The sequence below is a fragment of the Drosophila novamexicana genome, unplaced genomic scaffold (assembly GCF_003285875.2).
Source record: "Drosophila novamexicana strain 15010-1031.04,08,12 unplaced genomic scaffold, DnovRS2.1 tig00000009-arrow-pilon, whole genome shotgun sequence".
Taxonomy (NCBI): domain Eukaryota; kingdom Metazoa; phylum Arthropoda; class Insecta; order Diptera; family Drosophilidae; genus Drosophila; species Drosophila novamexicana.
In genome coordinates, this window is record NW_020824766.1 from 700,562 (window position 1) to 715,764 (window position 15,203).

Here is a 15,203-nt window from a genome sequence, read left to right on the forward strand (position 1 = left end):
ATTTGATCTAAAGCCAATTGTGGAGCAGTACTACATAGTTATATGTGCTAATTATATACAGTAGAACCTACGTATAAACTACCTAATATGCGAGACTACGTTTTTTTCATAATGGCTGCAGAGTGAAATAAAGAAAATTGTGTAAACCTGTTTGTATAAAAAACAAAACAAAAAAAAAAAGAAACGAATCAACTCTTTTGTTTTATTCCTTGATTTTCCTTTTGCAACTTACCTTGTGGCACACCTGTGCCGTACCGTCTAGTAGACCGCAAACCCAATGCATTTGCAATTAGAATTTATAGCTATAAATACGTGTATGCATTTTTTTTTGTTCGCAAGAATAAACCAAACCTAGCACTATATGCGATATATATATATACAAATATACTATGTGTATGTATGGACAATATATGCAAGATTAACTGAAAAGAAAACTCTTTTCAACACTCGTCAGATATATTCCAGTACAGGTAAATATTAATTAACACTTTTTGCTACATTTCCTTATTATAAAGCATTTTTGAGCGGTTCGTGAGGCTGCTGTTAAATATCCCTCATAAATAATACAAAATATTCAAATGCAAAACTTCAACAAGAATATTTGTGCCAGTAAGTAAACAAAAAGCAAACAAAAATGCAATTAACAAATTTTTGGCAAGCATTAACTAAAATAAAAAGATCATGTTTTCTTAACAGAACAAAAATTGCGCTCAGGTTATAAAGAAAGAAAAACAAACATGTAAAGAAAAGTTTATAAAATGTAAAACACTTAAACAAAAAATAACTAATTAATTATTGCATACAAAATACATAAATGTACGTTTAACATGTTTAACAAAAGGCTGTTTGTAGAAATTGTGACACAGTTTTTTAACCAAAAAAAACACAAAAACAAAAAAGATATATTAAATATTCGATGCATTAACAAATTTTTGATGTAAATGTGAGTAGAAAACATGCTTAAAACTTAGCCAACCCCTCACCCCTCCCCCCCCCCCCCCCCCCCTACACACTACCATTTAAAAGTTCAGATTATGAATGTACTCGTAGATGTTTAGAACCCAAGCTGGAAACTGCACAGAAAAACCAAAATATAAAGTGAAATTGTGTAAATACATGACATGCAGAAATTATAATTAAACGATATATTATCTATGGTACGTGTACTTATAGTGGCATATAAATAACATATACTTATATATAGAGAGAGAAACTTTGTGATTGCTTCTCATTGACGATATTCGAGTCAAAAGTCAAATGTCGAATGTCGACGTGTGTGTAACTTTTCTTATGCATACCCCAATAATAAGTAGAAACATGTAAAAAGCACGAGAGCAACTAACAAATCTACCCGTCGTACTATATATTTACCTATAGAGAAACAGTCCCCCCCCCCCCTTAAAAAGAAGAAGAAGATAACTTGCGGATAATTATGTAGGACACAACACAATGTACGAGTAGTTAACAATGGCATAAACAATATTTAAAGTCAGGCTTATTCATTATTCTATGGGAAATTCGATAAATGTTGTAAAAATGAATATATACACACACACACACACACACACACACAACTCTATAAATGTATATGTGAAAATGCACAGTTTGGGAGGGAAAAAAGAAAATAATATCTAGTAGAGCAGCTCTCATCGAAAACAAAAGAAAATTGCACGCGTTTGAGCAAAATGTCCTTAAACCTTTCGGATTCGATTGGATCAAACTGATCGTTAGTTTTGAAGAAGCATTGTTTAACACCTGTATATATGTAATTATGATAACTATGCACGCAAGCGTAACCATTAAATACACTAACTAACTAACACAATTGTACATTAGCATATTAAAGGCGAGCAAATACTCTTCAAGAATTACATACCCAACATAATGCCATAATGCACACTAGAAGCCCCCTTGTATTAACTAAAAGCAAAACAACCACTAGACTTACTAATATTATAACGTACAACTGAAAACAAATAACGAAAATAACAAAATCCAAAACAAAAACGAAAAACGAAAAAAACGAACAAGAAAAACAGTAAAAATTGCTTTCAAACTAAATAAAGTTCTTTGGAATTACAATGCAAAACAAAAGATACGAAAACAAAGCGTTCAAATTTTCTTTCTAAATGGGAACACTTTTTAACAAGTTGTCTGAATATTTATTATGAAAGTTGTCAGAACTTTAAATATTTTAATTTAATTAATTTAAATGGTTTTAACTTGGCTAAAAGAAATCCGAGCTTGAATAGATTTGCCTTTTACACTCGTAAGAATCTTAAAAAAAGATTAGCATCAAACTTTTTTCGTTCCCATTTTTGCTGATTTTGTTTAAAACTCTGAATTGAAATTGTTGTTTTTTGTTTTATGTTTTTGATAGTCCTGGTCCGCGCGAGTTAGAGGCATGCCACTCGAAAATCGGACTTATAATACCCGAGATATTTCCATTTTTATATTTTTTAAAAACCTTAAATGAAGTCCGATTTGAGAGAGATTCGCCGTTCTGTAATCGTGAGAGTCTATAGAACAGATTAGAATAACAAATTCTTGATTTCAGAAACGACACGATTTTCGACAAAATTCTGATGTCACTCCTTGCCATTTTTGTCGATTTTGGTCAACACTTAGAATTGAAATACTGGAATTCCAATTGATGGTCCTGACACTGGCAAGTTCAATAAGGTATACCACTCGATAATCACACTTAAAATACTCGATATTTTTCATTTGAACAAATTTCCAAGAGCTCTAATGCCTATCTCGGTAAAAAGTTAGAATAGAAGTTCGAATTTTTGAATGGCACTCGAAAATTTGACTTCAAGTACTTGAGTATTTGAAAATCTGACTTCAAGTACTCGAGATATTCCAATTCCAAGCTTTTTTTTTATAAATGTAATGACCATAACTCCGCTTAATGAAGTCCGATCTTGAAATAGAATAGAAAAGAATCAAAACAGTTTTTTCCCTTTTCGCACTCTAAGCCTACTACTTTTATTTTTTAGGAATGTGCGTACGGCTGTTTACCTTCGTCTAAAAATGGAAATGTATTAAAATCTTGGTAAGTACATATTCTACATATATATTTCAATATTGAATATATAAAAAAGTAATTGAGCGTTAAATCAAATTCGAGGGCACGTTAGAACACTGCTTACGAGGTGTAAACAACACAAGCAAACATGCACTGCTTGCATATAAAGCAGTACTTGTACATAGTGTCGCTATTTGTAAACAGATGGCGCCACAGCAGTTAAGACTTCTGAAAGAAAGATAAATTCTTTTAAGAAAGTAGAAATAACAAATTCAGTTCTTAGCTTAAAAGCTCACATATATTCAGTGCTTAAACTATGTTTTTCATTGTTGAGAATTCAATTATTTCTTTATGGCTACAAATATAAATGGTACGCCCAGTCTCATTCGAACGGGCTCTTAAAAAGTTGCATCTTAATAATTTAGGGTCTGCACCAGCGCGGCGGTGCATTAAAAATATATATATGTATGTATGTTACGTTTTGCATCAGTCTTCGACAACGAATATAAAATTGTTTTATAAAATTGCCCTCGGGGGAACTTATAAGGAAACTCTAAAATGATAAGTGATAATTTCCGCTAGCTGTGCTACGTGCTACTCCTTCTTGCCATAATGGCTGTAGCTCTCCTCCACAAAGATCTGTATGGAACGCTTGACGTGCTGTTTGTGCGGTTCGGGCAGCTGCTCCAGTTTGGGCAATATCTTCATAAGAAACCGAAAGTCGGGCGACAGATTTATGTTGGTCTCCGTCTCCAGCGGCGGCGGCGACTCCTTGACTGGCTCCACGGGCACAATGGACACGCTGGCAGGTAATGTAATGCCGGGCGAGCCTTCCAGCTTGACAAAGTTCGTGGGATTCTTCTTGGGCGGAAGCGTTATGTGCGGCTTCTGAATGATTGGAAGCGCTGGTTTCACTGGAAGCGGCTCCTGCTTGACCGCCTGATGCTTGATCAGGGGGTGCTTGACCTTCGCCTGTGCCTGCTGCTCCTTGCCCTGTATGCAGCTGAGAATCTCCGGCAGGAATTTCTCCAAGTGCTGTGTGAGATTCGCTTGTGGTTTGTCCGTAACAATCATTAGTTTCTTGGCAGCCGTATCCTTCTCCTGCTCCACGACCACAAACATTTTGCGCTTCTGCCCGTTGGCCAGGTTGCTGCCATTCTTTTCATCCGCCTTCTCCGTTATCAAATACAGCTTGCGCTTCTTGGCCAGCCCATTCGTTGCTTTGCCTGTGCCGTGCTGGGCGTGTGCATCCACCAAAGCGGACAGCGGCATGCTGGCCTCATAGTCCGAGCTGATGGACTGCACATCGCTGGAGACGGACGAGGATGAGCATATCGAGTGGGAGCGCTGCGGTACGGGTGTTATCGTGGTCACCGACTGCTCCTGCGTGCCCTGTTTCAGTGCATGCCCGTTCCCACTGGAGCTCTAAAAAAAAACAAATGTCTATCGTTTAAAATTGTTGGTTAAACATGCGACAAATGCACTCACATCGACCAGTTCAATTGTTGTGCTGTCTGCCATGGGCTTAGCAGATGCTGTCCCTGTTGTTGCTGCTGTTATTGCTGCTGTTATTGCTTCTGTTGTTGTTGTTGTTGTTGTCGCTTCTGTTGCTATTTTGTTTGGCTTGGATATACGCAGCGGCGTCGTCTTGATGCGCGTCTTGGCCATTGCCTTGCGCTGGCTGAAGTGTCTGAAGCAGATGCGCAGCTTTTTCAGTCCGCCAAGTTCCTCCACCAGTTGGTCGCTCACTCCGAAGTGCCTCAGCCAATAGTTGCAGCTGCAGGAATTACAATTGTGGATTGTTCGTTCAGTGCACGCTCGCAATGGCCAAGTTGCAAGTTGTTTGCATGTGTGTATGCCTGTATGTGTGTGTGTGTGTGTGTGTGTGTGTGTGTTTGTGTTTGTGTTTGTGTTTGTAGTTGTGCTGGCAGCACGATTCTCTCCTTAGTCAAAATGCAAGCTCAGCTTGGGTCAACAACGCAATTTGTGCACCAATTGCAAAAGTTCTGCATTCGAAAGCTTTCGACACTTAACTAACTTTTTTATTTTGTATGGCAAACTTTTGTTTTTCCTATGGAATTTACCCGCAATACGACACTCAAGCGCTGCTCAAGCGTTGCGATCGCCTCGGAAGTTCTTTGTTTACTGTAAAGAACTGCATTGAAGTTTCGTTCTTTTGGCGGTGCTTTTCCTGTGCAGCTTTAAAATTAGATCCCATCTCGCTCTCTCGCACGCACACACACGTGAAGTTTGCACAAGCTAATGAAAAGTTCTGCCATGGCCGCCAAAAGTTGTCGCTGCAAAAAGCGCTTTTTATGCTCATTGCACTGTTACTCTTTGTGAGTATGTATGTGTGTGTGTGTGTGTGTATAAATTTATTGCATGTGTGGTGCTTTCGCCGCGCTCTCGCTCTCGGGGAGCGGAAGTTTGTTGCGCGTCTTGTGCCGGCGTTCAACTGCTGCTTCTACTTGCCATTGCCGCCCACCCCGCAGGCAAGAACAACACAAAGACAATGTTAATGGTAGGCAGAGCTGCCAACTGCCGGTTTCAGAAAGTAGCTAAATGTTGAAAAAAGCTAAAAATAGCTGAATTAGCTTAAAAGTCTTGCTTGTATTTGACATTAAAATGCCAATAAAATACTTTAATCAGCGTCGAATTGCTACTGTTTTTGGGCTGAAGACTTCTAAAAAAACAGCTACAATTAGCTAAAAATAGCTGAATCTGCACCCCAGGACATTTGTTAGAAAATTTAGCGTTGGCACAGTACAATTTTCTGTTACAAGGGTATTTACATTTGGCTTGCCGAAGAAAGCTGTTCTTTATTGTTTTTAAATGTAGGTATAAAAAACTTATTTTTTTATATGGGATACTTGCTAGGAACTAAATAGATTACATTTTTAATTTATGTACACACAGAAAAACTAAATACATATCTATATAGCTATATATGGCTAATAGAATGAAGTACAAAATTAAGATGCACTGAGTCTCTTGAAAAATGTAAACTCCTTTTAGTCTGAATCATTCTGTATCAAATTGTTTGCTCCTTTTTGATTTAAACTCATTTTAGCTAATATGTCGTTGCCTCTTAATTGCATTATCTTTTGTTTTAAAGTATTATTTTCCCTTTTTAGTTCATAGATTCTTAGCTTTCTTACCTCGGCTGTATTTCTAAATAATAAATATTGGTTTTGATAGATTTTAAGCATTGTTGACTTTTTGGGACATTGGCGGCAAAGTTCAGCTGGTTTCTTTCTTTTTCGTGGGGGCAATTTTACAAGATTTGAAGGATTTTCATCAGTAGTACAACTAATACCAGGGGACAAATTGCGATCTGGTATTGATCCCGGTTTTAGAAATCTTATTCCAATTTTATCCGGCGAAAAATGATATTGGCACAGAAAAAGGGAAGATGCTTTTGCCAGAAAATCCTCGCTGAAGTTGCATATTTGAGCCCATTGCTTGAAAATCGCTGGATCCTTGACTGGAAACTTGAATAATTTTATACTTGGATAGTCGCGCCTAGATTTTTGGCAGTGCGGAAGGCTGCACCTACTTCCACTTATTTGACTTCTATTTTTTCAGCCATAGCAAAAATAAATTGAATGGAAAATACAATTATATTAATTTAAAATCAATATAAATTATAAAATGTAAAATTGTCATTGAAGTCAGTGATCGTAGGCTATTGATTTAAATTTTTGCTTGGATAGAGGCTTGCATGCTTTTTTGGCACACAGGGTTGCATGCGTATGTTGGTATTGTCCTTGAATAACAAGAGTTCTTGTGAACCTTTACTTTTTAATTTATTCGGATTAAATTGTTCTACCTAATGTTCAGTTTTAAACTATAACAATTTATAATATTTGCCCCATTACTACTTGTTATGTAAATATGTTTAACATGTCGCACTTTTTACTGCTTGCAGATTGCCATCTCACATTTCATATCCACTCTAAACTTCAAGCTGATGGCAACAACTCCAGTGCACAGAACTGTTTTTGCTGCAAAAACTTCACGGCCAACAGAGCGCGCCATGTACGCATTACAAGAGAGCGAGAGAGCGAGAGAGTGAGAGAGTTATAAATAAACCGATGGGGAATATTTCTATGCGTGCCTATGTGTGTGTGTGTGGGACGCAGCTTCTTATGCTGTCGCTGTTTCCCTCACACCCACAATGTGCATAATTGCAACTCAAACGCATACATATGTACATTCAGCTTGTACTTGTTGTTTTTCCATGGCATTGAAATTTTTCTATGAAGTTGATGCGGGCGCAGAAAGTTCATCAACCTTTGACTTGACGGCGAAGCGATGCCTAAACAGAAAAGCTTACTCTCAGATTGGTAAGTTTGTCTGGAATATTATTTGTATACTTGCATGACATACATACATATAAACAGACACACTTATGCTAAAGAGAATTTCTGATGCGCAACAAGCTTTGATGCAAGCCTGAGCCGCCCATAAACTGGTTTTTAATGTAGATCAGCAAAAGATATTGAAGAAAATTAATTTGGGCGTAAGCACTTACCGACTCGTATCGTGGACTGGAAAGCGTCGCAGCTCCGCTGGGCTCGCCTCGCAGCCCATTAGACATATCCTCGAGCTGGCATTAGCTGCCTGTTCTGCATCAGAAGTCGCTATGTTTGCGCGGGGATGCAGGGACATGGCCTTGCAAATGCGTAGAGTGCTCATTTTGATGGCTCACAAGGGTTACGAAATCTTAAAAATATTAAAATTAAAGCACCGATTACAATGTGTGGACTGTGTGTGCATTTACACATCTACTTAGCTTGGGCATTAATAATCAAGCACAAAGCAGAGTGGAAAGAGAAAGACGACACAGCGAAATAAAAGTTAAAAGCTTTTGCGCTCTCTTGTGCAGCTTTCGGCAGTAATACGCTGCTGCAGTTTCATCTTTTTCTCTTTCAAATGAGCAAAAGCTTTTTTGGCCCACTGAGCAGCCATATAGAAAGCTCTAACAGAACAGCGCTTACGCCGTTTGCCGCGCCGCCGAAAGTTGTCTGCCGCCTTCCTCCAATGCTGCTGATGTTGCAGAAGTGGTCAAGTTGCTTTTCCACTCACTCACTCACTCACATATATTCATTGTCAAATAGTACATAACTAGAGTATAACTTAAACTGTGTTATCTATGCTGTACGTACCTTGTGTTCTTCGGAAAGCTAACGCCTTGAGTTGAATAACCTTCCTGCACGCCACAGTCGCAACACGTTGTTAGCGTGGCGTGCTTTTCGCCTGGCACAATTATCAGTTCTCTTTATGTTCCGTTTTCTCGAATTCTTCTCAAAAGCTTCCAAACGGCCGGCAGGCGTTTATTTCAATTGTGTGTTTCAGTTTCAGTTCGCCTTTCAGCTAGCTCTGCTTGATTGAGTTTACGTTCTGTCCAAGCTACGTCATGGTATCTCAAAGACTGCCAAAAGTTTCGCCTGCGTCATTTTAAGTATAATGTAACGTACTGAAAGCTATCGGCTGGCGCTTTTGTTGCTCTTTGAAAGCTCTTGGGCTCGTTGTTGTTTTCGTAAGCTTGGTTTCTGAGCGCGTTGGCATAAAAGCTTTCTCTGAGAGTGTCATATCGAGGGTGGCCTACAAGGTAGAGCTTTTATTGTGGTACGAGATCATGTCTACTTCGTTTGCTATAAAAGCTATGCTCAATTTTCTTGAAAAAGGCTCGCAGAGCTTTTAAAAGCTGCTCGTCGGCTGGTAAATACGGCACGTTTTATTTGCTATTTAAAAGCCATTCAATTGGCATTAAATTTTTATAGCTGCTCATTATTCACGAGATAATATTGTCGTAAAGTGTGCTATTAAGAAAAAATTGGAATTCTCAGTTCTAAGCGACAGATTGCATTTTACGATCCTGATTACATATAGGGCCGTAAGATAAGACCATGCCAATGGTTACAAATACACCAATACCCAAAATAACGTATATTCTACACAGTCTGCTTGAAGCAATTTTATAAAATAAAAAAATTCTTGTCAGAAGTGGGATTCGAACCCACGCCTACAGAGTAGACTGCGACCTGAACGCAGCGCCTTAGACCACTCGGCCATCCTGACTGTTCTGCCGGTCGTGTGCAAAAACCAATGGCGTTCTAGGGCAGCGCAACAAGTTGCTGGTGGAGAGCACAATGCCGGTTGCGCCCTTTACACACACACCCACACGAACTCACACGCATACACACAGCTGAATAATTGTGAAGGTATATATGTATGTAGGTAATGTCCAAGCAAGAGTTCTTGTCCACAAGGCAAGCGAGCTGAAATCAATTTTAAAACATGTTTTAGCGCTTGTTTTATAGAAATTGGTTAATAGGTTATTTAATAGAAATTTAATAAGCCATGCAATTTGGTATTATTTTCTCTCCTTATCAATTTTTCCTTACTGTTTATTTTTGTAGTGTTGTTTATGGTTTTGCGCTTTGGAGAGTTGGCGCTGCACGTGCAGCCAAAGCTTTGACATATGTATGTCTGCTTGTGTATGTGAGAGTGTGTGCTTGCGGGATCATCAAATAAAAACAAAACTCTACGACGCACCACACGGCTAGCCAATGTGTTAGCTCACTCTTACTCACGCACTCTCTCGCTCTCCTTTTGTACACGCCGTACTCTCGCTGACGATTATTGCATGGACTGTGCTGAGAAGGTGATGTGCAGAGCATGCCCTCATAAGCTGACTGCTATGACGTCACGCGCAGAGCGTATGTTGCAGAGGGAGAGCGTGAACGCAGCAAAGCTAAGTCTGCACCTCGCTGTACTTTGCGATCGGCTCAGTTAAGCTGCTGCCACTGCCGCTCACTGCAGTCAAGAGCACAAAGCACAACGTGTCGGTTCGGAATATTACAGCATCGCGCGAGTTTATTTAATCCGTTGCTTTGTCTGTTTAGGTTTGTGAGTTTTGCCGCTAAAGTATACCAAAATACTAGTGAATCCTCCAACAGTCAGTCGAGTGTTTCAGCAGTTGTTTTTGTTCCCCTTTATTGTTGTCAACCTTGCTAAAGCTCATTTACCATTTGCCTAGCTATGCAATTAAGAAATCTTTCTTTAGAAATTGTATGTGTATTCCATGTGGCTACGAGTCCAAATATTAATACTATTTGAGATACGGAAAGTATTTACCGGGGAATATTCGCAAATTGTAGTTTCTAGACAAGCTTTACTCCATTGCTGGCATTTAACTAAAACGGAATTATGTTGCGCAGAAGCAAAGTGAACGAAAATCAGCGCACAGCAAATTGAGAAAGCAAACGGTAAACTCTATTCAATGGTAGATAACGCAACACACACATACACAAGCAAAAGTATATAGAGGGAATCGCCAAATATGTACGTGTGTATGTGTATATGACTGCGAGAGCAGGCTGTAAATATCTCAAAACAAGACATGTCTTCTGTGCACCGAAAATGGATATATGTACATATACGGGTTTAAAAAGTTTGTTAACAAATTCTAACCCTATATTTATATTCACATATTTATTAATTTTTTTTATATATATTAATTGACTGTCGTGATCATTTTCCAATTTGAATTTCTTTTCAGTTTTATCAGCTATGTGGATATGGAATGGATGTCTGGAGGGCAGGAGCGCATATCCCTTTGCCGTAGACTGAATAATTGGTGCAATGAGCCGTTATGCAACCTCAGGTAGCTCGCTGTGATAAGAGGTATGAAGAGTGGCTTAAGTGGTTTCTGTTCCTCTAACCTTATCAAATAATTTCAGGCGATTTTGGGAACAGTTCGAATGTGCCTGATGCTTTTGGAGCAGCTTAATCTGCACGTCTTCCAAAGATCCAATGATATTGTGCTGCCTGAAGCAAACTCTGGACTACGGACTGGGTCTACGTGGGTTTCATGTGCGGACGACTCTGCTGCTGCCACGCTCTCTGCTGGAATTCACACTAAGTATGTCTTCTATGAGTATCATTGTTTTGTCAAAAGACATTGTAGAATGTCGGCCGCATTCTTGCATTTCCATAAACTGTATTTTTGGTCAAAGGACATCTTGATCATCTTCTTGTGGATCCAGTCGAGTCCTGTGTTAAACGATTCGCTTGGACCACGGATGCTAACTGGCCAGAAGGCAACTTAATTGTCCTTGTGGTTTTCGAACAGACTAGTTTTTTTTTCATAAGAAGTCATTCAACACAAAATTGGCCACAATTTGGCAACTTCGAGATAAAGGAGATAAAAAGGCCAAAGCTCGGTTGCATTTTTTGTATCTTGCCGAGTTCTGTATTAAATAATTCATAAGGACTAGGGGTACCAACTGCGCAAAGGATATCAAAATCGTCCTTGCGGTTTTGAAATATGTCTACATATATCAAAAAGGATATTAATAACCATACTGTCCATTTCAAGCACAATCCTGATGTCCTTTGGCCAACATGCAGACCTTGTCCTGCCAACTTAGAATATGTAATAAAAAGGACGAAAGTTCCGCAAAGAGCAGTGGAAAAAGGATATTTGTCTGTACTCTCATGCTCCCAATTCAGAATATACAATGAAAAGGACGCAGGTCCTTCAGACAGCTTTGATATAAGTGTAAGACTTTCATAAACTAACAAAGCTATAACTCGACCATATCCTTGCGGATCCTGTCAAGTCCTATGTCAAACAACCCGTATGAACAAGGACCATAAACTGGCCAAAGGACATCAAAAACGTCCTTGTAGTTTCCGATTTATGGCCAATTTTCTAAAAAGGACATTTTTTAAATGGCCATAGCTCGGCCAAATCCTTAAGGATATCGGAAGGATATGCCTTTTTGAATTCGTGGGAGGCGAGACTATCGATTGGCATTCAAGGATTTTAAGGATTCGACAAAAAATTTCACCAAAATTTATCCTAGGGGTTTAGTCACAAAATTGGCCAAAATCGAAAATATCCGGGCTAACTTTGCCATTTGAAGGACTATCGGGATGTCCTTTGGTCAGCCAATTGTTCTCACTCTCCCATTTAAGAATTAACAACCCAAAGGACGAGAGTCCTTCAGACAACAAAGTTTTAAGGACAAATTAGTAAACAAAAATTAGGCCATAACTCAGCCGCATCCTTGCGTATCCTGGCGAGTCATGTGTCAAAATAATTGTATTAACTAGGACTACCACCTGGCCAAATTTCATCAGGATCGTCCTTGTAGTTTGGGATATATTTAAGGATATGTGTTTTCAGCCCAATTCCGCGCGCTCCGCGACTGAAATTTTACAAGTGAAAATACAAGTCCCATGATTCTTAGATGACCCCATATTTTTTTGATGCAGATCGATGTAGTGGGTCTATACGATCCTAACGCACCATGTCCTTTGAAAATCTGCAAGGATATGACCGAGCTATGTCCTTTTCTATTACTGAAAATTATTGCATACGTTTTTTCGTCTTGCTTAATTAAAATGCGTTTTTATCATTTCAGATTGACAAATTAAGGACTACAATGAATTCCAAGGACCTCCACAAGTGACAAAGCAAATTTTTCCAGGATCGGACTTAAATTAAGCCAGATATAGCTTATTTAAGTTGAAATTAGCTACAATTCTAATTTATGCTCGCTTTGTACTCTTTCAACAGAAATAATTAAGCATAAACAATGACAAATTTTACAAATTTAAGCATAAATAAATCAATTATTTAAAAAACAGAATAAAACTCGTTTTTTTATTTAACAAAAATCAACGGACTTAAGAAATCCATTGCATACCGCTGGCGCTGGAGCTATGTCGTTTTGGAACGTCATATCTCCATCGGCAACCGCTGGCGCTGGAGTTATGTCGTTTTGGAACGTCATAGCCGGATATAGTTATTTTAAGTTTAAATAAGCAATAATTATAATTTATGCTCGATTTGTATAATTTTAAGAGAAATAATTAAGGAAATTTGCATAAAAACAATTTTATAAATTTAAGCATAAATAAATCAATTATTTAAAATAAAAAGGACAAATTCCTGTTTTTTATTAAAAAATTAACGGTTTTAAGAAATCCATTGCATACCCGCCAGGGGCGCCCGTTGGCAGCCGCTGGCTGCCGAGATTTTACTTAAAATCTGCCAAAATACCAGGCGAACAGAAATGACGAGAAGGTCGACAACAAATATTTTTAGCTGCCGAAAAATTTCGTTGCATACCCAAAAGGGCGCCCTCGTCGCCGGCTGGGTCCCCAAATTTTAGCTAAAATTTCCCAAAAACACCAGGCGAACATAAATGCCCAGAAGGTCGACTAAAAATAATTTTGCCGCCGAAAAATGACGTAGTAAAAAGGGCACCCTCGTCGCTGGTCCCAAATTTGCACTAAAATTTCACTCAAGTACCAGGCGAACAGAAATGCCCAGAAGGTCGACGAGTGCTTCGAATAAAAAATTTCATTGCATAGCCTTAAGGGGCAAAAATGTAACTCAAATAAAATGAGTAATGTTAAATAGCAACTCATGTAAAAAGAGTGCTGTTAGGCGGCTGTTAAACAACAGCTGCGGCTGCAGCTAATGTAAAAGGGCTCCTGAAATAAAAGGCATACATGTTTTTGGACCATTTCAATGCGCATTTTGCAAGGTTCTGATCCTTTAGGTTCCCAAGGACTATATCGATGATATGGTATAACCAAGGATATGGTAGTCAACTAGGAACCAACCAGGGGGCATGGCTGGGGACGGCTGTAAAAGAAAAGCACATATTTTGGATAATATTTGCGTATTTTCCAAGAACTTGGTCATTTAGGCTCGCTAGGACTATATCTGTGGTATGGAATCACCAAGCATATAAAGGTCAACTAGCTGCCAATAATAGTGAATATTTTCTAATTGTAGACAAACTTTAAAATGCAAATTCTTGAATGTTTCTCCATGATTTGGAAAGTGTTCTGCGCGGAGATATGGCATAACTCCGTTGATCTACAAACGACATAATTATCCGTTGATTAGTTTTTGTTCATGGACGTGACAGATTTAGCTGAAAAAAAAATAAAAAATATATTAGTTTTTGAAAACTAAAATATATTGGTCGAACGTACCGTTTGGGATTCGTAACAATTTTGATTTTGGAACTGTTTAAGATTTAACATTTTTTTTAAAATGTCTCTTCATTGAATAGATTAACCAAGGATATATATGGCATCAAGTTACCAACGATACTCAATACATTACTGTCCATGGGCGTGACGGAATTGGCTGAAAATAAATATTTTTGTGAACTTAAATATATCAGACTAATATTGCAAAGGCATACCACTCAGGATTTGTGAGCGTTTGAAACAATGTAACCCGTGATCATCGCAATTTAGAATGAGATTTTGTTGAGTGTATCTATACTTGGTATGAAATAACCAAGGTCATCTTGGCTGAAAAAGATAACATGAAAAGTTAATTATTATTTAACGTGTATATGCGTGCTAAGGCATTATTTACTTATGCATTACATCCACACAAATTGGCTGCTTACAGGTCCAGGCAAGATTTCTGTGCGCCGAATTTGTTGTCCCCTTAGCGCTCGCGCAAATTAGTTATGTGTCCGTTTAACCGCAGTAGTCAATTGCACATTAATGCACACTGACGATTGTACACAATATATTGTAGTTTGTGCGCTTCTAAAAAGGTTTATCATTCAAAAATAGTACGGCACTTGCACTTACACAAATAACAAAATTAATAATAGCTGCCCGCAGCATAGCAACATGCCCAATTGACTAATGGGGCCACACTAACTCAGAATAAAATTGCTCAAGTCCATCGTCCGTCCAGATCGGCGCTCAGAAAATAGAGCACGCAAATGCCCAGAGGAGAACTTCAATGCAAGCTAGTATTGGTTGGACCAATCAGCGATCAGCACCGAAAAAGTCGTGAGCGCATGAGCGTGAGAACGTAAATGACAGCGAACACCCACACAAACAGGCGACTGCCTGCTTATCTCTGGCTTTGGCGCATCTCTGCACCTGTTTGTGTGGGTGTGTATGCTTGCGAATGTGTCGCATCGTGTTCACTCGAATTTTATTCGCTTGCTAATTTTCTGTGCGCCGGTTTTTTTATCCGCTTGAGTCACTCGCAATTTAACACTCATATTTTTTTTAGGAACTGCTGATCCGGAGGAGTCGGAAAGGGTATATTTTAGGAGCGGCTGTATAGTATAGTATTGCCTTCAATCATCAGACGCACAATTGCAGC

The 15,203-nt window shown here is 38.7% G+C and overlaps 1 protein-coding gene, 1 long non-coding RNA gene and 1 other non-coding gene across 5 annotated transcripts; 1 reads left to right on the forward strand and 2 right to left on the reverse strand.

Moving 5' to 3' along the window:
* Positions 1–3,310: 3,310 nt before the first annotated feature.
* LOC115769454 lies at positions 3,311–8,442 on the reverse strand. Of its 2 annotated transcripts, XM_030714270.1 has the most exons (4): positions 8,200–8,442; positions 7,566–7,756; positions 4,520–4,808; positions 3,311–4,456 (listed from the first exon to the last, which is right to left on the reverse strand). In XM_030714270.1, exons 2-4 carry the CDS (start codon positions 7,727–7,729, stop codon positions 3,626–3,628), a joined length of 1,284 nt encoding a protein of 427 aa, XP_030570130.1. In that variant the 5' UTR covers positions 7,730–7,756; positions 8,200–8,442; the 3' UTR covers positions 3,311–3,625. The 2 variants fall into 2 exon arrangements, with proteins under 2 accessions (XP_030570130.1, XP_030570138.1); XM_030714278.1 differs by lacking the exons at positions 3,311–4,456; positions 4,520–4,808 and adding an exon at positions 5,829–6,604.
* A 590-nt stretch (positions 8,443–9,032) lies between these two features.
* Trnal-cag lies at positions 9,033–9,115 on the reverse strand. The gene has a single exon. It is a non-coding gene; the product is annotated as a tRNA-Leu (tRNA).
* Positions 9,116–9,881: 766 nt separating this feature from the next.
* LOC115769470 lies at positions 9,882–12,650 on the forward strand. 2 transcript variants are annotated; one of them, XR_004018750.1, is made up of 4 exons: positions 9,882–9,942; positions 10,599–10,723; positions 10,780–10,961; positions 12,469–12,650. It is a non-coding gene; the product is annotated as an uncharacterized LOC115769470 (long non-coding RNA). The 2 variants fall into 2 exon arrangements; XR_004018749.1 differs by having other exon boundaries at positions 9,901–10,305.
* Positions 12,651–15,203: the final 2,553 nt, after the last annotated feature.